General features: G+C 46.9%; 2 protein-coding genes across 2 annotated transcripts; both read left to right on the forward strand.

Annotated features, from left to right (window-relative positions):
* Nucleotides 1-5,492: 5,492 nt before the first annotated feature.
* LOC100224590 (keratin, type I cytoskeletal 19-like) lies at nt 5,493-10,496 on the forward strand. The gene is made up of 8 exons (XM_002194173.6): nt 5,493-6,150; nt 7,061-7,143; nt 7,502-7,658; nt 7,883-8,044; nt 8,468-8,593; nt 8,696-8,922; nt 9,229-9,374; nt 10,148-10,496. The coding sequence occupies exons 1-8, from the start codon at nt 5,584-5,586 to the stop codon at nt 10,171-10,173; spliced, it is 1,494 nt and encodes a 497-aa protein (XP_002194209.3). The 5' UTR covers nt 5,493-5,583; the 3' UTR covers nt 10,174-10,496.
* A 4,409-nt stretch (nt 10,497-14,905) lies between these two features.
* Nucleotides 14,906-19,940, forward strand: LOC100227476 (keratin, type I cytoskeletal 19-like). The gene is made up of 8 exons (XM_012571126.5): nt 14,906-15,509; nt 16,371-16,453; nt 16,969-17,125; nt 17,536-17,697; nt 18,153-18,278; nt 18,440-18,666; nt 19,121-19,239; nt 19,768-19,940. Exons 1-8 carry the CDS (start codon nt 15,021-15,023, stop codon nt 19,791-19,793), a joined length of 1,389 nt encoding a protein of 462 aa, XP_012426580.2. The 5' UTR covers nt 14,906-15,020; the 3' UTR covers nt 19,794-19,940.
* The last annotated feature ends 1,101 nt before the right edge of the window (nt 19,941-21,041 follow it).

Below are 21,041 nucleotides of genomic sequence, written 5' to 3' on the forward strand. Positions count from 1 at the left end.
TAATGTAATATAATATATAATATCACATAGTATAATGCAATATACAACACCTTTGAGTTATTACAGATGTGCACTAACAAGACAAAATCAAGAATAACAAGTTTTCTCAAATAACACCAAAGCAGGAATTTTGAAAGCTAGGCTCTGCTGGACTCCACACCTTTCTGGTGGAGGAAAGCAATTCCCAGAGAAAACACTAAATAACCTCTAAATGGGTTTGTAAAAAAGGCAAACAGGAAGAACCAGCTGGCAACATGTGGGAAGATAAAAGGCTGAGACAAATTAATATGTGGGAGAGAATTTTTTTAAAAGTGAGACACAATAAACAGACAGAAAAACAAGCTGCTGGCATTTCATTAGCCCAGAGAAAGGAATGACAAACACATTTAGGAACACGACTGCATTTTGCTGCATGTGCAAGTCAGGACTCAGGATCCAGCCTGTCCCTCCTTGCTGGCAGCAGTGTCCAAGCAATGGCTCAGATGGGCTGGGAGTGGTGGCACAACCCTTGCTCCTCACTGCGGGGCTCTGGCAGCCTTCCTCTCATGAAATGCTGGATGGGGTTTGATGACTGACATTACAGACATGAAGGCTTCTCACAACAAGGCTTTGGAGGATACAGTGAGTCTGAATTAGTGCCGGTTTCTAAAGAAACAGCTCAGACAGCTCTGGAATGGCCTCTACCTGGGCTCTGTCCAGGACACTTGTTAGCCCTGTGGAGTAATTGCTCTAATGAGCTCCTGGACAAGCTCTGTGTCCTGGACTTTCCCTGCTTGGTTCTACATCTCCCATGCCTGCAGCAGTAATTATGCTGAGCATTTCGGCGTGATTTAACCCACCTTGGTGCTGACACAGCACCTCTGAGGTCACTGCATTGCATTGGTGCAGAAATGCAACTCTGCCCCTCGCTGCCCAGTGTTTATAACCTGGACAGCGATGGGAAATGGTGACAGCTGTGGAGACAGCACAGGAAGAGACAGGGAAGGGAAGAGAAATGAAATGGGGAGGACACAATGCATGGAACAACAGAAAAGGAGTGAGCTGGGACCTGGACTGCACAGCAGCTCACAGGTTGTGAGGCTCACAGAGCTTGTTCTGTTCTCTTGTAACATTCAAATCTTGCAAAGCAAGAACAAACGAGTATTTCCAAGACAGAGAGACTTAGGCTGAAGGTACAGGGCAGAGAGAGGAACCCAAGGATACAAAGAGCAAGGGCAGATGCCCCTGGAGAGGCAGGGGTGATACCAGCACTCGGGCTGGTAAGCAGACAACCAAATTTGCTGTGACAGCTCCAGCAGATGTACCTGTGTTGTAAGAGAGCAGGAACATGAGAATTACACCACCATCAGGAAAAACTCCCGAGGAATTAACACACCATAAATGTAAGGGATTAGTGAAGAAATGGAAGAAAAAAAAATAGTTTTGTAAATTACCAATGCTGGAAATCAGCCAGTTCCAGACTGCATGACACAGACAATTATCTCTGATTACAGGTACAGTGCATTTGGAAAAGCAGGCCATATTCTGCTGTGATGCATAAACTATAATTTCTCTACAAAAGTCTGTTTCATAGACTATGCAGACAGGTACAGACTAACACCCACGGTAACTATTTGTGAGGTTTAGATTTTTCTTTTTTGGCTTATGTAACATTTGTAAAGAATTACAAGAGATGGGCAAACTGCTGCTGTAACCCAACAGGAGTTTCTCAGTTCAGTACACTGAATAATAGAATCTAAACTGCCAGTGCGAGCCACATAATTGAAGTGTATTGAAATTAAGGGACTTTTTAGCACAAGTATCATATGAAAATAAAATAAGACAGTCTGAGGAGTTCTGCTGCCCTGCACCTTTGCCTGCCTGGCTCTGTTGCACCACTGGACAGTGCCTGAGTGCAGGAAGCACCTGAACACTCCAGGATGTCAGGCTGTGACCTGATCCTGTGGCTCTGCAGCAGAGACCACAGGCTGAAGCCCTGGTTTCCCTCCCATCCTGCACTGTGCTCAGCTCTCCGTGCAGAATGAAATTGCTGCAGTTTCATCACCCATCACTGTTCCCATATGTCCTAAGAAATTCTCCAGGACTCTTCTCTGCTGTGATAACCTGCAGTGCCAACAGAGATGCACCTGCTGGAGGCCTGGCTGCACTGTCAGCACCTGGCAGGTTCTGGAAGGATCTAATACTCTTCATCGAGTGAATCAGGGGAGACTGGACTTTGCTAGGAAGAAACGTGGTTGTGTCCTCCTCCATGTCCTGCTGAACTTCTTTGGTACTGGGCATGCTCAGAGTCTGCAGATGTGAACACTCAGCAAGAAAGAAGCTGAAACAGAGTAATGCTCTCGGTCTCCAAGGTGTATTTAAGCCTGTGCTGTTACCAAACCTACTGTGGTAATTATTTCAGTTGACTTACAGGATTTGGCTAAACATGGTGGTATAAACCAATGAGTCACTAGCCAGGAAAAAGTCATGGTCTGCATTTGAAAGATGGGAGTATGGGGCCTGGAGCCAGCTCAGTATCACATCAAAGAAGTGTTTAATAAGTGATGCCTAATGGCCATTATGCAAATTGTTAATGGTAATTACAAGTGACAAGATAAAATCATATTCCAGTGTGGTTGCACAAACATCACTGAGGCAATGCTTATGAAAGCAAAGTTCTGTTGAACCAGACACACCTTTCTTGTAGTTGACACAAGAAAACATTATCAGCTTTGATAAGCAAAGCGAGGTGAGCATGTGGAGCCGGGCTGGGCCCAGCGACAGCCACAGCTCCCACAGGACCAGACTGTCCTGCCCACAGCCTCCCTTGGGAATGTGACATCCTCCTGCCTCCTCCATGCCTGTGCACCAATATTCACCCTTATCCCCTCTTCCTCCCCTTTCACTCTCTCTTCTTGCCCATCAAGCCCACAAGACTCAGCAGCACTGGCACTGAGTGTGCGACCACTGCTGATTGTCCTGGGCGAGGGCCTGTTGTGGCCTCCTGCACCTGAAACCAATTGTTTCCTCCAGTCCTACACTGAGGTTGTAAATCCTTTAGGGACACGTTTATGTCTTAGACTTGCATGGTCCCTTCCCTGTGTTCTGCCCCAAGGCTGTGTCCCAAGGCTACAGGAATGCAGTCATAACAAAAGTGGAGCTAAAGAAATCAGTTTAGTGGGGAAAAAAGCCAGTACTGAGGGAACACAGCCTGTACCTGTCTTGGTGCCGAGCCCCAGAGCCCTGACAAGGCCATGAGGACAGAGACAACACCACAATTTGTTTTTAAGATACAACCAGGTTAGCCAGGGACTAGCTTCTGGGTGCATTTGCTGTAACAAACACATATTCACAGTGAAATTGGTAGGAGCCTAGAAAAACTCCAAAGAATGCAACTGCATCCCAAATATGAGTTCTTTGGAAGAATTGTATGGTCATGTCTAATCTTCAGTGGTAAATTGGGATTTGAGAGTCTATGGACCATTCCACCAGGACACAAGTGAAAGGTTGTATAGTGCTGCTGCTGTTGTTTTGTGGAGCAAGACCTTTTACTTCATCCCATCAGAGAACTGCTGAAGGAAGCAGGGGTGGGTGCTCCATGCCCACCCGTAGAGAAATGCACAACATCTGCAGTGTCTCCGCCTGAACCCAACACTCTGCAAGGGAATGAAAGGCACCACCAGCCCTGTCTCTGCAGGTTGCTCTTGGGTAACTCCTGAAAACCTCCCCAGCAGAAGCAAAGCTGCAAGCAAACATTATATTAATTTCTGTTGGCTCCAACAGCCGCACCCTGTCTTCAATTATATTCCTCAAAATGACGGATGAAAGCCAGATTTGCTCCCTCTCCTCCTTTTTGCTCATGATTTTCCCGACTGTGAGTCTAGGCTGAGTGGAGAGCACAGAGGCTGTGTCTTGGGGGAGGATGGACTTGTATTTCAGGCACTGCAGTCTCAGCGAGGAATCCGAGCTCTGACAGACTTCAGCTTTGTCCTTAAGCAAGTTATTTCCCTGCACCATATGAATAATGAATATTCCTGGATGCCGCCAGCCGTGGGTAGGCGGCTTTTTATCATTTTTTGATCTAAGTAAAGAAATAAATTATCCCACTGGAGAGTGGAAAGCTTTAACTCATGCTGGTGTGAAGCCGATTCTATCTAAACATGCTTGGGGACACTCTCCTACCATGGTGACAGCAGTCACCAACTTCTCATGAGTAAAAGTGGCTGAGGGTACGAGTGTTGGTTTTCTCCACTCTTCCTCCCAGAGGTGATGCTGCTCTCAGAGCTCCTTCAGTGTCACCCTCACTGCCAACAGGGATCCATCACAACTGCTCCTGTACATATGGACGTCCTCAAGTCAAAGGCTGTTTTGTGAGTAAGGGTTGCGTGGAAATTCCATGCTGTAGGGAACAGAAGTCGTCTTCCCCCAGAGAGCAGAATATCCTCTCATTACAGAGGCGGCTGGAGAAGGCCACTGGCACTGGTGGAGCCAGTTCTCTGAATTCTCCCTTGGCTATTGCCTGCCTGGTTGGGAGGTTGTGCTCCTCTGACCAGCCAGGCTGCACTGACGCCTGCTACTGCTCCAACAAACTCCATAAGAAATGCAAAAAGCTTTTCTCCTTCTTATTCAGTACAATCTTCATAATGGCAAAGACCTGCAGAGTCCCATCTGAGTCCAGGGATCTGGATATATCGCCTGTGGATACTCCCTTTCTTGTCACCTCTGTCTTTATCTCTCATCATCACAAACTGAGAAATCATGGACACCAATTAAAGCAATTGAAAAACAACTTCGGGAAGATCCTTCATACACTGCAGTTGACATCAACCTGTGTGTCACCCACACACAGGGGACACTGAGCAGGCCTGCGCTTTGCAGTAGGAGCAACTTGACTTCTTGTGTTTACATGACTAAGAACATTTAAGCTATAAATAGGTAACTAAAACTATGGTTTTAGTTGGGGATTTAGTATGGGGATTTACCTCAGTGATTTTGGAAATCTCACAATAAAGCAGGTATTAGAGCTGTGCCAGGTGACCAACATCCACACCACAGTGTCCATGGTCTGTTCTCTACTACAGTCATAACTGTTCACATTTTTCAGAAGTGAGAAATTCTATTAGTTTTCCATTTTTTGTTTCACAAGCTCCAGCATAGCATGTGATATAAAAATGGTTATTGGACTAAGAATAAATACAAATTAATAAAAGATAAAAGGCACTTTTGATGTTATAAATACCAATGGTTCTTCTTTGTACATAATCTAGGGCAACTTTTTTTCTTGACTTGTTGCAAAGTTTGCATCATATAAAAAAGCTGATGACTCATAAAACACTATTTTACTTTTTGGAATAAGCTGCTGACATGTAAAGTATCTTCCTTGTGAACTGGGATTTCTAGAGGGAAACTGCCTATGGGCTATTTAATCTTGGCATAAACAGCCAGACTAGCCAGCCCCGTGGGAAGAAGAAACACCCCACAGGTGACACCCCCTTGGGAAGGTATAAATGGAGAGCTGCAGCAGCCCCAGCCTGCAGTCGGACTCAGTATCACGCTCTGCATCTTGCTTTGGGCTGTGGGTTGGCGCTGCAGCTGGGCCTCGCCATGAGCTGTAGTATTAAGCAGACAACTGGCTCTCTCAGGGGCAGGACCAGCGGCGGCAGCTGCGTGATCGGTGGTGGTGGTGGCGGAGCGCGGATCTCCTCGGTCTCCTCTGGAAGATACACGAGCTGTGGGATAGGCGGTAGCCGAGGGTTTTCTGGGAGAAGCTACTGTGGTGGTGTGAATTACGGAGGAGGACTGAGCACCGGCAGTTTGGTCGGTGGAAACTATGGAGGTGGCTTAGGAGCCGCCGTCCTCGGAGGATGTCCAGGCATGGGATTCAGTGGTGGCAGTGCTCGCTTTGGCGGTGGCATGGGAGGTGGCATGGGTGTGGGTCTTGGTGGAGGTGGTTTTGCTGGTGATGGCATTCTTCTTTCTGGTGACGAGAAAGTCACCATGCAAAATCTGAATGACCGCCTGGCTTCTTACCTGGACAAGGTGAGATGCCTGGAACAAGAGAATGCTGACCTGGAGTGCAGGATCAGGGAGTGGTATGCCAAGCAGGGCCCTTTTTGTGAGCCACGGGACTACAGCTGCTATTACAAAGAAATAGAAGATCTTCAGAACCAGGTAACGTCCCCTCTCAGCTGCTTTCTCCCTTGCAAGGCTCTCTCTGGTGCTGGTTCATAACTTAGTCCATTATCAGGAGTAACAAATTGTTGTTGAAAAATGCCTTTTGCAAGCAGCTATTACAACTTCTGCCTGTGGAAAGCCCAGAGCTCAGAGATAAAACTGGAAAGTTTGGGCTGTCTCTGTTGCTGTTATTCATCAGACATATTGAAGGGGAAAATGTTACTTCATGGAATATATCTGGATTGGTTCAGTAGTCTTTTTGAATTTAGTTTGTGCCAAGGAGGTCAAATAGATATACAGCAAGAAAAGAACTAAGAGATAAATAAATAATGGATCACATTAATTTGCCTGAATTTATATTATAGTCATCAGTCTTGCAGAATTCCAGATAAACTTTAATTAACTGAAATTAACTTTAATTAATTTACTTCCAGTTAAACATCTAATTAAAACTAAGAAAAAAGAGAACATTGCCGTAACAGATTTAGAATGGGCAATTTTAAATTCAAAACATGTGCAAAGTGTTTGGCAAAGATTTAGGATGTCAATGCACAAAGAAAAAAGAGAAAAGAATCCAGGAAAGGGACTGAATAAGACAGGTTCATCATTAATTCTCGAAATAAAACTTTAAATCTCATAAGATTTAGATTTAAGAGGCTGAGGTAGATTGTAGCAGTTGCTGGACAGTAATTACACCTCCTGGATTCTCTGCACCTGAACCATGAATTTTATCATTTTAATGATTTCACTGTCCTTCCCTGAACATCCTTGTGAGTGCTGCACCTCTCAGGTCCTCATCCCTAATGCCCAGGATTTAAAAAAAAAGAGAGGGAGAAAGCATCTGTTTGCACCAGGCAATAGGTGCAACAAATGAACAAATGCAAAAGAACAAATGTTCTTTTTCCAGATTGTCTGTGCAACCATAGACAACAACAAGATCATTCTGAACATCGATAACAGCAGGATGACAGCCGATGACTTCCGAGTGAAGTGAGTACCTGGGGCTGTCCCCTCCTCTGTCACCACCCTCAGGGCTCTCAGCTGCTCTCCTGTGACCCAGGACAGGCTGGAGGCTGTGCAGAAGAATTCTCTCATCCGTTGTCTTTAGAGCTGCCCTAATTAGGGGCAGTTCCAAGGGGGGAGGTTTGGGATGCCAAGCTGGTTTCAAGTAGAGATTGAAGGAAGCAGAAGCAATCTGCAGACTGGGAGCAGTGAGGGTTCAGCCAAGCTGCTGTTCCAGCATGTGCTGTCTTTCAGAAGGGAAGGCTTTGGTTTTTCCTGTCAGAGCTCAGAAATGCTGGTGATGTCAGACACTGACTGCTCTTTCTTTCTGCTTCCTCCCTCGCAGGTACGAGACGGAGCTGGCCCTGCGCCAGAGCGTGGAGGCCGACATCAACGGGCTGCGCCAGGTGCTGGACCAGCTGACGCTCTGCAGGTCTGACCTGGAGGCACAGCTGGAGTCGCTGCGGGAGGAGCTCTGCTGCCTGAAGAAGAACCATGAGGAGGTAGGTCCTGCCCTCTCCCGTACAAAGTATTCACTCCTGTGGGATCCATCACCCCATGGTGCTGCTGAGGAGGGCAGTGGTTGATGGAGACCATAGTGTGACCCAGGAGCTGTCAAGGTTCATCAGAGAGGGGCTCTGCAGAGCTCTGCTCCCTCTGAGAGAGCTTGGCTCCCTCAGTTATTTCTTTTGTTTTAAACATAACCTGATCTGGATGGTGTTTCCAGGAAATGTGCTGTCTGAGGAAGCAATCGACTGGAGATGTGAGCGTGGAGGTCAATGCCTGCCCTGGCCCAGACCTCAGGAAGATCCTGGAGGAGATGAGGTGCCAGTATGAGACGCTGATTGAACGCAACCGCAAAGAAGTTGAGGATTGGTACGAGTGCAAGGTGAGTAAATTCCCACAGCTCTGGCTTTCCCTGGCTAACACCCAGGCAATTGTCCCACAGGAATTTATTGCATGTAAAAAACACACAAAAGACTGTAAGAGCATTTAGCATTTGTTGACACTGACCAAGTGACACAAGGGAGGGACACTGCCACTCTGTGTCCTTGTCATGGGCTAAAGGAAGTGCTGCATGTTGGTGGGAATTGAGGTACGAATTCTTTACAAAGCAGCAGAATTACAAGCAGCACTATTAGAAGAGCAAAAGGAATGACCAGCCAGGTTTACGCTACCATTAGGATGAGAGTTTTCACCCAAACCTTTCTCATTTCATGTCTTTGTTAACTTCTTTGCTCTTTCCTTAATACTTGATCCAATTTATGCTGCACATTCCCTGAAGCTCTTTATCCTGGATTGGTGATTTCAGATTGAGGAGGTGAATCGGGAGGTTATTACAAGTGGTCAGGAGGTGGAAACGTGCAACAACCAGGTGACTGAACTGAGACGCCAATTGCAAGCCCTGGAAATCGATCTCCAAGCTCAGCTCAGCCAGGTGAGTGATGAGCTGGTGCAAACCTCATCCATCTCACAGAAGTCATAGCTAAATGCAGTTTCTCCTGCCTGTATTTGTCTTATGTCCCATGTCACTCCTCAGAGGGACAATCTGGAGTCCTCGCTGGCGGAGACAGAGTGTCGCTACAACAACCACCTTGCTGAGCTGCAGAGCCAGATCACCTGCGTGGAGCAGCAGCTGGCTGACCTGCGGGCAGAGATGGAGTGCCAGAACCAAGAGTACAAGATCCTGCTGGACGTTAAGTGCCGCCTGGAGCAGGAGATCCACACGTACCGCTGCCTGCTGGAGGGTGGCCAGCAGGACCTTATGTAAGTGGGCTTGGGATACACCAAAATATACAATAAAATACCTGTGTCCTGGTTATTTCAACATAAGAGCAAAGTGAAGGACCTGCTGAGCTCATTCTCCTTTACTGACCTATTTGGTCTGCCTGGTGTCATAGTGGTGACCTGCTTCCTTTCCTGTGCTATTGGTGCCACAAGGAAAACTGCAACATTTTGCCATTTTTCTGCCAAAAAGGGAAGTAGACTGAGAGCAGCAGGGACACTGACAATCTGTAACTCCAGCTTATCTGTCATTTCCATCACTAAAATGTTATTTTCCTTTCTCCTCAGTCAGCAAGGAGGAATTGGTCAGTCTTCAGGTCTAGGAGGAGGAGTTGCAAGAAGCAGTGGGATAGGAGGAGGAGGCATCATTAGGACAAGCCACACTTACACTTCGTCTGCCCAGATCCCATCCTGTGCAGCTGCGGAGATCCAAGGTAAGAACTGTTCCACTCTAAACATTTCCACAGTCTTCTCTGCTCTAATGCAACACTGATGGGCTTGCAGACAGATCTTTCCCACGTAGCTTACAGGTGCTACTTGAAAGTTTTATTGTGGGGCCCCTGGGAAACACGGGATAGGAGCCACAGAGGAGTGGCTGAGAGGAGAGCTTTTGGGAGCTGGGACACCGCTGGGATGCATGAGAATTGCCAGAGGGAAGAGGGGTAGAAGGGAGAAGGACAGAGCCAGTAGACAGGCAAGCCATGGAGAAGATGGAGAAAGGACTGACGTGAAAAGTGGGATAAAGGAAAGAAGACGAAAAAGAAAAGTACGCAGAAATTAGGTGGGCAAAAAAAAAAGGCAGGGATCATGGGAATACTGGCAGATAACTACTAGCCCTAATTCAAAGGGAAACTTCCAGCCAAACTGAAAAGGAAGGAAGGAAATATAGTGACAGTTGGTCCAGGAGAATGATGTGAGCAGGGGCATTGATCTAGCATGGAGCCCAATGCCATTCCCCTCATCCAGATCACTGCTGCAGTGTCTGCAGCTTCCACCTTTTGGCATTTTGATGCAGCCTGTGCTGCAGCCACTGACAGATCCATCTGGCCAGGCTGGCAGGAGCCATCAGATCTTCCCAGGAAGGGGCAGTATTTATCTGAAATTCTAATTGAATTGGCTTGTGAAATGATCACGTGTAGGGTATGACAGTGTGGGAAAGAATCTATTTTTGCTATAAACACAGTAACGTTTCCTTTGATCTCTCCAGTGCCTTGCCGAAGGATTTGTGATTAAGCAGAGAAATGAGAATATCCAACAAGAAAAGCCTGAAGCAGAGCTACAGATGAAGAGAGAGAATATTTAGTGCATGTGTCTGCAGAGAGCACGAAGCGTGCTTGTCTGTGTCGCTCAGCAGTGCTAAGCAATGTGTCAGAGGGATGAGCAGAGCATTGAGCCACATTCTGCTTTATTTTGCTATTTGCTTTTCAGTCTGTGCTGCTGTGTGTGGCCCAGCACCACGACTATTGCTGTAGTCAGCCAGGGCTATGATCACTTATGTACCTGCTGGTGAAAAATGTCTCTAATAAAATTTTGCTTTTGCCTAATGCAATCAAGAACCTGTGTCTGAAACTGAGTTCCTTTTGAACACCAGGTGCTGATCCATGAGCAAGGGGCACCTAAACTGCTCAGGATCATCCTGCACTGGGAACAAAGCTGCTTTGCCAGCAGGAGAGAGTGGCCTTGCTGACCTGGCAGGTTTTGTCCAGCTCCTCCCTGTTGTCACAGCCTGAGGCAGATGTTGCCCATTCCTGTGTGACACCTGCCCTGACCCCATGGACAGGCAGGTCAGGCAGAGGCTCGTGTCCTTCCCACACAGCATTGGGCTGAAATAGTTCTAGAAGAATTTTGAAAGTCAGTGATGGAACAGCTGAAGACAATTTGCCTTGGTCCCAGTCTAGTGCTGACAGAACTGGGCTGAGCCCTCTCATGCTCCATCCCCCAGCCTGGGGACTGTTGAGGATGAAATCCTGGTCTCCACAACTGATTCAATTTCTGCTGACATCGCTTATATTCAGACTTACCCCTTTCATTCTGTGGAAATCTTCACACTGGGAAAAGGACTGCAAAAGATTTATCTCCTCTCTTTTCACACAGTGATTGAGTAATTTACTGGTCATCCTCTGATGGCAGAGTTTCAACCTGAACATCAAGAGTGATTGAAAGATCATCTTTGTGTTAAACACACCTTATCTGGGGAGCTGCAGAGGGCAGAGTGGGAACTGGAAAAGTGCAGTTTACCAGAGAATAGGATTGAGAGAAAAGCCAGAAAGAGACTTTGGACATCCAGAGCCATCCAGTTGTCACAGACCAGGCAGGTCAGTCCCTCCCTGGCCTTGACCAGCAGCTGTGTAGCTGCTGCTGAGCTGGTTTTGTCCCGGCCCTGTCCTGCCAGAGCAGCCGTGGGCCACAGTGAGCTGGCAGAGTTACTCTGGGTTTGAGAACTGGCAGTTCAAAGTATTATGAGGTTGTTTTGAGGATTAAATTGTTGGTGCAGAAAGCCAAGCAGTGGTGGTTTTGGAAGTAGTGTGGCTGTTACAGGGTCACATTCACCTGTGAGATGACCCAGTAAAGCAAAACTCCTGGTTATTCCTTTTCCATCAAAGGCTGGAGGTTATTGAACAGACAGACTCAGGACAGGAGAAGAACAGGTACAAAGACAAAACCACTTCAGGACTGGACATACAGTATAGTGTGGCACATTTTTCTTTGCCAGTTCTTTTATAAAGACACCAATTTCTCTCACAAACAGAAATAGACTTAACATGGTAGCAAGTGCCTGAAGAAGTTCAACCACTGAAGTCTCAGGGAGCAGGTGAAAGGTGCCCTTCTCCTGTTGTTAGAGGCCACAGAGAGAAGATGTTTCAATGATATTTCTTTATTTCCTCTACTAGACACTGATAGTATCTGTGGGCAAGACAAGATAATGCAGCACTAGAACATCTGCAATGACTCAGAGGAGTGGCCAAAGGTAGTTTTTAAACCAAGACTAAATTAAACCTTATTTAAAGTTCAGTTCCAGCCCTACATGAAGTCCTACACTTGATGCAGAATTCTTTCAGTTGACATGTATGGCCAGTGCTTCACAAGAGATCAAAATAATATGAATTGTGGCTATAATGGCAAATTTCCTTGTGTTGGACTCCAGTGGATATCCCAGTTGTTCTCAGAGCTCTGGCTGAGAAGTTGAAAAGCAAATCTTTTCCTGTCCATTTCCATTGTGTTCTCCTGCCTTGTTCAGTGCAAAAACAGACAGTGAGATACCCCAATGCTGCCCTTTTTGGCCTCAATCCTTCCCAATCTGAGTCCTCACACTCTTGTTTCTAGAAATATAAAGACACTGCACTGAGACTCTTCCAGTTTCCAGTCTTCTGGAAACTCTTGGCTACCTATAGTATGGAAAAGCTTCCCAGTCACTCCTGGCAGCCCCAGCTGATTCCCACCAGTTGTGGGCTGGTTCCTCCTCTTGCGAACTGCTGCTGACATCTAGCTGCTCCTCCAGATTCCCTGGGCTCATATCAAAGACCTTCCCACCCTTTCCACCACATCCAGCAGGTCCAAAGCGTGCACTTTCATAAAGGAGCTGTCCTGAATTCCTGAGAGGTGAAAGAGACCTAATGACATGGCCAGAAAGTCACTAATGATCCAGAAATTATGAATATGCCTCTGGAAAGCCCCTGGGGGGTACAGCCTCAGCTCCTGGGACGCTGTGATGTTTGTGGACCTACAAGTTGGGATGAATGTGGAAGGCAGCTCAGGAGAGGCAGGTTGTGATTAATAGTTCCCCAGCAGAAAACACCCTGGAAACATTTCATTTATTAAAGAGCTGCAAATTATGAGCTGCAAACGTTGGAAGCTACATTTCCATAAGACTTCTTTGTGTGGATGAGACGAACCCAGAAAGCTCATGAGTTCAAATAACAAAATGAAAACATGAGGGAAAGCTTAATTTAATTTTTTAAGGTCTCAAAACAATTACTTAGTTTTGTCTTAGTTTATCTAGTGCCCTCATTTCCTGGAGATCAACAGGAAAAACAACAAGACAGAGGGAAGTGTGTGCACTCCTGGGCACAGGGCGTTGCTGCAGGCACACGGAGCTGCGAGGGGCAGAGGGGACCGAGGTGTCCCGGAGGAGCAGGAGCGTCCCCAGCCTGCAGACACCCTCCACTCCCACGGAGTACAAGTCATCCCGTGTTTCTGCCTGCTCTACACTGATGTGCCCGTGTGATAACTGCGGGGCTGGGGAAGGAATGTGTGCTCACTCAGGAGATGCTTGCTGCACGCAGCTGTTGGGAAACTCCGGAGGAATTATCCGCAGACCAGGCGAAGCTTCCAGCGACGCAGTTTACAGCAGTTTCGGTTCGCTCCTACCACCACACCCTGACTCCCAATTATGTTCTCCAGTCCTAGGAATGAAATCTGGTGATTCCTTCTTATACACAGTAACTTTATTAGAGCTTTTACCTATTCTGAGCTTTATTTCTGTGGGGTTTGGGCCAGCGGCGAGTGCTTTGTCTTGGAGTAAATCACTTCGGGAAGCCTCTCCACACCTGTCTCCGGGCTGGAGAGATCACTGGAATGCTTCTGCCTTTCATGGCATGGATAAGGAACATCCAAGGAGGCAAAGAAAAGGGGAGATATCTTTTCAACAGAAATAAGAGCAATAAAATGATGGGTAAATCCATGAATACTGGGATAAATCAGCCCTTAAGTAAAGAGATCATTTACCTGCAGTAACAATAGCTATTCCAATCCACAATCCTGACACTGTGAGGATTTCAGCAAGAGTTTGAACTCACTTTTCCCTGGTGAAGCAGATTTGGAGAATTTCTTACAAGGAACAGTTAGTAGGGTTCAGAAAGCCATGGAATGCCTGCCCTTGCTCCATGGCCACTGGAAAGGGGCTCCCTAAGGAGATGGTCAGTGCTCTGGAGCCTCAGCAAAGCAGCTCATGAAAAGGAGCTTAGCCGGAATTTTGATTACAAAATCGTGAAAGGAGTCTCACTTTTTATTTTCCTTGCTTAATTAAGATTTGGAAACATTGCTGATAGAGTCTCTAGTTTGTACCAAATCCAGCTTCTCCAGCCCAGGCAGAACTGCACAGGGCAGTGACTGCTCTGCAGCTCTATCGGCAAGTCTGTCTTTATATGTCCCAGGACAGCAAACTCGAAGCTCTGATTAAAATGAAGTATGTATTGACAGAGAAATTTGCCATAGGATGTTTCTACTCCCATCCACTGTTTCAAAACCACCCTTTCCCAGCAACAATTATAATCCATAATGAGGAGAAGTGCAGAAATTATCTTTCACTGAACAACAGGAAATACTTAAAGTACTTTTACCTTCCTTTACACTCTCCACATAATGAAACAAATCCTTTGTGAATTACTGGAGAGCCGCAATCAGGTATGAAGAACCTTTCATCCATGTCCATTACAAGATCCCTCCTTAGTCTCACTTGTCTCACAGCAGAGTGTTTCAGATTTGTCATCTTGGCAAAGGAGAGATTTAAAGGTTAATCTCTGTGTCTCTGATCTTTCCAGAGTTCTTACATCATTCTTCATACATCATTCGGAAAGCAAACTTAGTATTTCTTCTTTCTTTTTCATCTTCCATATTCCAACCTCAGCACCTTGCATGAAAACTGCTTATTCAACTCAAAATAAAATGAAATAAATTAATGAGAGATAAAGACCTCTTTGATGCAATAACCTTTAATGATTTCTTCCTGGTATGTAATTTAGGACAGTGTTTTTCCTGGCTTAATGCTGTAAGTTTGCATCATAAACAAAAAGCTGATGATTCATAAAACATTATTGCTAATGTATTTTTGAAATTAGCAAGAGACATGTAAAGCATCTTCCTTGTCTACCAGGCTTCTTGAAAGGAAACTTCCCTTTGAGAAATTATTCTTGGCACCAATGGCTGGAGTAGCCAGCCTTATGGGAAGAAGAAGCAGCGGTGACACCCACTGTGGAAGGTATAAATAGGGATGGGCGGCCACAGCCAGCTTGCAGTCTGATTTCGTATCAAGCTGTGCATCTTGCTTTGGGCTTCTGCTTGCATTTCCAACCGCTGTCGCCATGAGTTGCAACATTAAGGAGACTATTACTGTGTCTAGCAAAGGCAGGAGCAGCGGTGGCAGCTGCATCATTGGTGGTGGTGGTGGAGCACGGATTTCTTCCTTTGGCATAGGCAGTGGCAGAGGTTTTTCTGGAAGGAGTTACTGCGGTGGAGTGAATTATGGAGGGGGACTGAGTGTTGGTAGCTTGGCTGGTGGGAGCTATGGAGGTGGCAACTGCTATGGCAATGGCCTCGGGTTTGGCCTCGGAGGCGGTGTGGTTGTTGGGGGTCTTGGTGGCGACTGCTTGCTTTCATCCTGCGATGAGAAGGTCACCATGCAAAACCTCAACGACCGCCTGGCTTCCTACCTGGACAAGGTGAAGTGCTTGGAGAAGGAGAATGCCGAGCTGGAGTGCAGGATCAGAGAGTGGTATGCAACACAGGGCCTCTCCTGCGAGCCCCGCGACTACAGCTGCTACTACAAAGAGATTGAGGATCTTCAGAACCAGGTAATCCCTTGGGCTCTTCCTCCCCTTTTGAAAGCTTATTCCTGAAGTTGTGTTTAAAACCTACTGTAGTTGTTGAAGGGAACTTTGGTGCTTGTGAATGTCTTTGCAAACAGAAATTTTGGCAAATTCCCCTTTGACATTGCTGAGTGTGAGGGCACATCAAGGACCTGCAAGGTGGTATTGGTGGGAGAACGCTCTGAAAGAGGAAAAGGATGCTTTGGTATATTGTATTTGACTATTCAATTGTAAATGTAATATTACCAATGTACTCTGAGGAAATGTAGTGGTGTCAGCCACAGAAAGAGCAAAGCAAACTAGGGGACAATCAAAAACATACACTTTGGATGCTTTATCAAATGAAACATTATAAATCTCTAAGTGAGAAAAGCTGAGAATTAAACTGATTGTCACAGTGACACAAACAACCTGATATTTTATTAATACATTCATTATGAAAGTTATGGCTGATCCTAAGGCTTAAAGACACCTTCCCATCATGTTCCCTGAAGGTCCTTAAATCTGAAGTCCAGAACATGCCATCTTGAATGTCAGTTGAGCTTTAGTATCTTAAGGAAGGTTCTTTAGGTTTATTTTTGAAGCACCAGTGGAATTTGACTTCAGATCTTGAAACTGGGAAGTCCCATCCCACAACTCTTTAATTCCCAGCTCTGTGTGGCCGATCTCCTTTCTTCTGTAAGTGAAGGAGGCAAAACCACCTCCTTCAACTTCTCTGCTTAAGGGACAAGGTTACTTAAGTAAGAAGGTAACAGAAACAGGGAAATGTGAAGAGTTACTACCTAACTGCAAGGCAAGAGTAGAACAGGAGAGAGGAGACATCTCTCATGGTTTGCTGTTTTCCAGATTGTCTGCGCAACCATTGATAACAACAAGATCATCCTGGACATTGATAACAGCAGGATGGCGGCTGACGACTTCCGTGTGAAGTGAGTGCCCCTCTATAAACCTGTTGCCTCCCCCTGCTCCTTTTCACCTCCCTGGGAGGCTCAGCACTAATTACAGAGGCTCCAGACACGTCTCCCTACACCACTTCGGCAGGGCAGGATGATTAAAGGCATTTTGCTCCTGGTCACCAGCCCTCCCTTAATTAGTGTTCTTGAGTAAAACATTTAGCAACAGGGTTTGTGGTGAGGCTGGGGACAGGCACCTCAGGGAGTGGCCCATTTTCACCCCAGACCAGTGCAGATGGGATCAACAAAGCAGAAATGCAGCTGAATAAGTGATACCAAATATACAGTGAGCAGGAGCAGGGAAAAAAACATGAGAAAGAAAAGTTTTTATGTAACAGACATGAAATGGTGCAGAAATCCAAGGCACGGCGCATTCACCTTGGACAGCAAAATGCAGGTCAAAGCATGGAGCTGGGGAAGGAGATTCTGGCACAAACAGAACCCACGTGGGACATCCCCATCCTGAGTCTGTGCTTTCTGACACAACCCAGGTACGAGACGGAGCTGGCCCTGCGCCAGAGCGTGGAGGCCGACATCAACGGGCTGCGCCAGGTGCTGGACCAGCTGACGCTCTGCAGGTCTGACCTGGAGGCACAGCTGGAGTCGCTGCGGGAGGAGCTCTGCTGCCTGAAGAAGAACCATGAGGAGGTAGGTTCTGCCCAGACCCTACAAGCATCATGACCCTGGTAGAAAGCTTTGCCACTGTGCTTGGAATTTAAAAGATTATCCACTTTCAGGTCACAGCTTTCCCACCAAAAATTTCTGGGGCTCAGACCACTTTGCCTCAGAAGGGAAGGGAGGCAGGGGCAGGGCTGCTCCTGGGGTTGTGCTCACACTGGGAGTGCCAGAGTGGGGAGTACTGCTGCTGACTCCAGTGGATGAAGAAATAAATTAGCTAACAGATTCCTTGGGAGAACACTTGCCCCATGCTCCAGTGCCTTTCACAGCCACAGCAGGGAGGAAGGTCTTGTGGGGAGGGCAGTTCTTGGCCACTGAGCTTTGCTCTTCTGTGCTGCCTTCCAAAAGCCACTCTGATCTGATCCGGGATTTATTTCCAGGAGATGAGTTGCCTGAGGAAACAATCAACTGGAGATGTGAGTGTGGAGGTCAATGCCTGCCCGGGACCAGATCTCAGGCAAATCTTGGAGGATTTGAGATGCCAGTATGAAACACTGATAGCGCGCAACCGCAAGGAAGTCGAGGATTGGTACGAATGCAAGGTAAGCAACACTTGTGCTGCAAACCAGATTGACACACACAGCCCCAGGCCCAGGAGCCTTTCAGAGACCAGACATGGAGACAATAGCAGTTTTTCCTTCCCAGTGAAGCCCAAAAGCAGCACTTATTATACCCTGTGTTCCACAGGAGCCACAGGCCTGTCTGACCAGTTTTTTATGTCCCATCTGGAACAGCAGCATTTGCCACAAGATCTTGTGGTGTGTTGTTGAAACAGAGATATTCCACATTTGGATTAAAGAGATTTAATAGCCACGAGGTGAATGGGATTTATTAAATGAACAAGCAGTGGAGCTGGTAGGGAACACCCTGTGCACAGAGAACCTGCCCTGCTCCCTGTTTCCTTTTGCTGAACACTCACCATGTTCTGCTCCTGTAAAAGCAAATCCAGCATACCCAGATATCCCTAAAGCTCTTTATCCTGTATTGGTGATTTCAGATTGAGGAGGTGAATCGGGAAGTTATTACAAGTGGTCAGGAGGTGGAAACGTGCAACAACCAGGTGACTGAACTGAGACGCCAATTGCAAACCCTGGAAATCGATCTCCAAGCTCAGCTCAGCCAGGTGGGTGAGGAGCTGACTCACAGCTCCATCTGCTCACTGCTGGGTTTCTTAGCATGAACAGCCAGACACACCAACCAGCTCAATGGTGGTGAGTGGCTCGTTCATTTTTGGACTGGAGGGTGACACTAAAATGCTTGTTGGTTTTTTGCTTATCTTATCAGAGAAATAACTTGGAATCATCTCTGGCTGAAACGGAGTGCCAGTACAACACTCTCCTCAGTGAGCTACAGAGCCAGATCACGTGTGTGGAGCAGCAGCTGGCTGAAATAAGAGCGGAAATAGAGTGCCAGAACCAAGAGTACAAGACCTTACTGGACGTCAAGTGCCGCCTGGAGCAGGAGATCCAGACCTACCGGTGCTTGTTGGAAGGAGGACAGCAGGACCTCATGTAAGTATCTCTCTAGATCCACTAGAGAGTAAATGAAAATGTCAGGGATCTGCATTACAGATTGGGTACCCAACCTGATCTTCAGTCCTTCTTAAGGCTTTCTCTGAGATAAAAAGTTGTCTCATGATGAACATTCCAATCAGAACTAAATGTCAGTCCTTGGGATCTGCAAAGTAGAACACCAAATCTGTTAGCTGCTAGTGACAACACTGTCACTCCTGGCATTATGTCAGTATTGGTAACAGTCCCTTTTTTATAGTAAGATGGGTGAGAACTGTCCATGTCAAGGTGGAGGACAAATGTAAAGCAACTCCGAAAGAGGAAGAAAATGTAATGTAAAATACTGTAATGCCTATAAATGCCATAGTTTGAGACTCTGTGTCATGTAGTCAGTCAGCAGTGACATGTAAAGTTCTAAAATTCCCTATTTCTCTCACAAAATTTATCCCACTAGTCACGGAGGAGGAATTGGAACTGGTGGAGGGGTCATTAGGACGAGCCACACCTACACAACAACTTCAGCTGCCCACTGCCAGGCCCAGGTCCCACCCTGCAAGACTGGAGACATACAAGGTAAGCACTGTGTTTTCACAAAAGGAACACTGGCTTTGTTCATTTCCTTGTGCGCTAAGGCCAGGAGACAGCACATTCCTAGGATGTGTCAGAGGCATCCACTCTGCATCACTGTGCTACAGGGGGGATGATACAGTGGTGGTGTCACTGAGAAATGGGTTTAAAGAGAGCTTGGACTGAATACGGGGTAGAGGAAGCAAATGGAAGACAAAAAGGAGCAGTAGAATGCAGAGGAGAAGGCCAGGGAGATAGTGGAATTCTGGAAGAAGAAGTGAAGAAGACAACAGGCAAAGCTTAGTAAAGAGTCTGGAAAGAGTGAAAAAAAAGAGTAAACCTATAATTTTACAAGGGAAAATTCCTATTAAAGCAAATTATTTAGGGAATTTCTGGCACTTCCTGGGTTGCTGCCAGCTGCACCAGCTTAGCAGTACATTCCAGAAACAAGGGCACCACCAGGATCTGAAATCTGTTATGTGAAGGATTTTACTTGTGTTCCAATCAAATAATGCTGCTGTGTTTTCTTTCCAGTGACCTGCAGAAGAATTTGTGATTAAGGAGAAACGGACTGGAAGGTGACAGGGAAACCCACAGACAACCCGAGAACAGTCCCTGTTCACTGCACCCTCTGTGCAGAGAAAGTAGAAGTAACTCAGCGACGCTTGGCCACGTAGCTAAAGGGGGTGTCAGGAGCCACCTCCTCTCTTCTGCTCTTCTGTTCTGCAATGCTGTAACCTCTAGAAGTTACCTGAGTTAGTCAGGTCACTTATGTACCTGCTGGTGAAAAATGTCTCTAATAAAACTTTGCTTCTGCCTAATGCAATCAAGAACCTGTGTCTGAAACTGAGTTCCTTTTGAACACCAGGTGCTGATCCATGAGCAAGGGGCACCTAAACTGCTCAGGATCATCCTGCACTGGGAACAAAGCTGCTTTGCCAGTAGGAGAGTGGCCTTGCTGACCTGGCAGGTCTTGTCCAGCTCCTCCCTGTTGTCACAGCCTGAGGCAGATGTTGCCCATCTGTGTGCCACAGGAGGAGTCAGACAGGCCAGTAGAGCTGGAGCTAATCCCTAAAAGAACAGTGACAGAAATTTCCAAGGCTCAGGCAGGTGTATATCCACCCACAGGTACCACCTGAGCAGCCATCTCTGGTGCATATCCCCAGCTGCTCTCCAGAGGTATCAGGTGTTAAACTGGGAGATGTGCTGGTGCTGGGGAGCATGACATTTGTCACACACGTCTCAGCAGGTGTCTCCTGGCCCTGCCTGTCTCCTGGACTTGTGCAGTGTGAGCATGTCCGAGTAGGGCGCTGCCCCTCGGCAGAGCAGCCCCACCTCTTCTGTGTCAAATCACTGCCGGGGAGGGGACCCTGCGAGGACAGTGCCCCTTCTGGGCGCTGGCAGCAGGGAGCTGAGATGGCAGATGTTCTCAGCTCCTCTGCTCTTCAGACAGCCAAGGGGTGGTTGGACATCCACAGCTGTGCAGAGACACCCACAGGACGGAAGGAGCTGACGGCCTGGAAGCCGTTTTTGTACCTTATGTGACACGGTACAAAGATTTCTCACACCTAAACACGTATAGAATATTTTGGACTCCTTTGCTGAGAAACTAAAAAGCATTTGAAACACAAAGACAAATTCACTTCCCTAGGTCCTGCTCCTGACTGTGCCATACGCGTGCAAAAGAGCATTTGTGCGTCTGCTCTGGCCGGTTCCTGTGCTGCAATAAGCCGAGAGCAGAGGAGCGGCAAAGGGAGGGCGGAATTTTGGCTGTGAGGCAGCGGAGAAGGGACAAGAGTGATCCCTGG

Source organism: Taeniopygia guttata, chromosome 27 (assembly GCF_048771995.1).
Source record: "Taeniopygia guttata chromosome 27, bTaeGut7.mat, whole genome shotgun sequence".
Taxonomy (NCBI): domain Eukaryota; kingdom Metazoa; phylum Chordata; class Aves; order Passeriformes; family Estrildidae; genus Taeniopygia; species Taeniopygia guttata.